Source organism: Penaeus monodon, chromosome 25 (genome assembly GCF_015228065.2).
Source record: "Penaeus monodon isolate SGIC_2016 chromosome 25, NSTDA_Pmon_1, whole genome shotgun sequence".
In the NCBI taxonomy this organism is placed as follows: Eukaryota; Metazoa; Arthropoda; class Malacostraca; order Decapoda; family Penaeidae; genus Penaeus; species Penaeus monodon.
In genome coordinates this window covers 18298478-18298913 of record NC_051410.1, presented here as the reverse complement: position 1 = coordinate 18298913, position 436 = coordinate 18298478, and the positions used below count along the sequence as shown (strand labels likewise).

Below are 436 nucleotides of genomic sequence, written 5' to 3'. Positions count from 1 at the left end.
TTAACTATCAAAAAGTGACATTTAAAAAATTTGTAATTATATAAAATATTCAATTTAATATTTAGTTACTTTTATTATATCACCACAGAATAAACAATTTATTACTGCAGAAATCTCATAAAAAAATTTTTTTAAACACTAAACTTAATCTTCTTTTTAAAAATGTACAATGGTGCTGTAGGGTGTAACACTGCCTTCTGAGCATAGTAAAACATCTCTGATATGTTTTTCAAAGTTCTTGCAGAACACTGAAAAATCAAATCAGAAATGACCCAACTACACCTAACGAGCTTTGGACAGTCCCCTTCAGACCTCTCAATCTTGTAATCTGATTAACTGTATTTCATGGTGAAAGGCCCATAAATCTACATTCAAAGTACTATACTCTATTATATCAGGTATATGCAGCTATATATGTACATACAATGTAACTGAC

At 28.9% G+C, this 436-nt stretch overlaps 1 protein-coding gene across 1 annotated transcript in view; it reads right to left on the bottom strand.

The window, feature by feature from the left end:
* Nucleotides 1-436, bottom strand: part of LOC119589095 (mitochondrial Rho GTPase 1-like) — a gene marked incomplete in the record, with an annotated part of 21050 nt that overhangs the window by 17756 nt on the left and 2858 nt on the right. Inside the window, 1 exon segment of the mRNA XM_037937670.1 lies at nucleotides 160-248. Within this exon segment, the coding sequence (XP_037793598.1) occupies nucleotides 160-248 (89 nt within the window).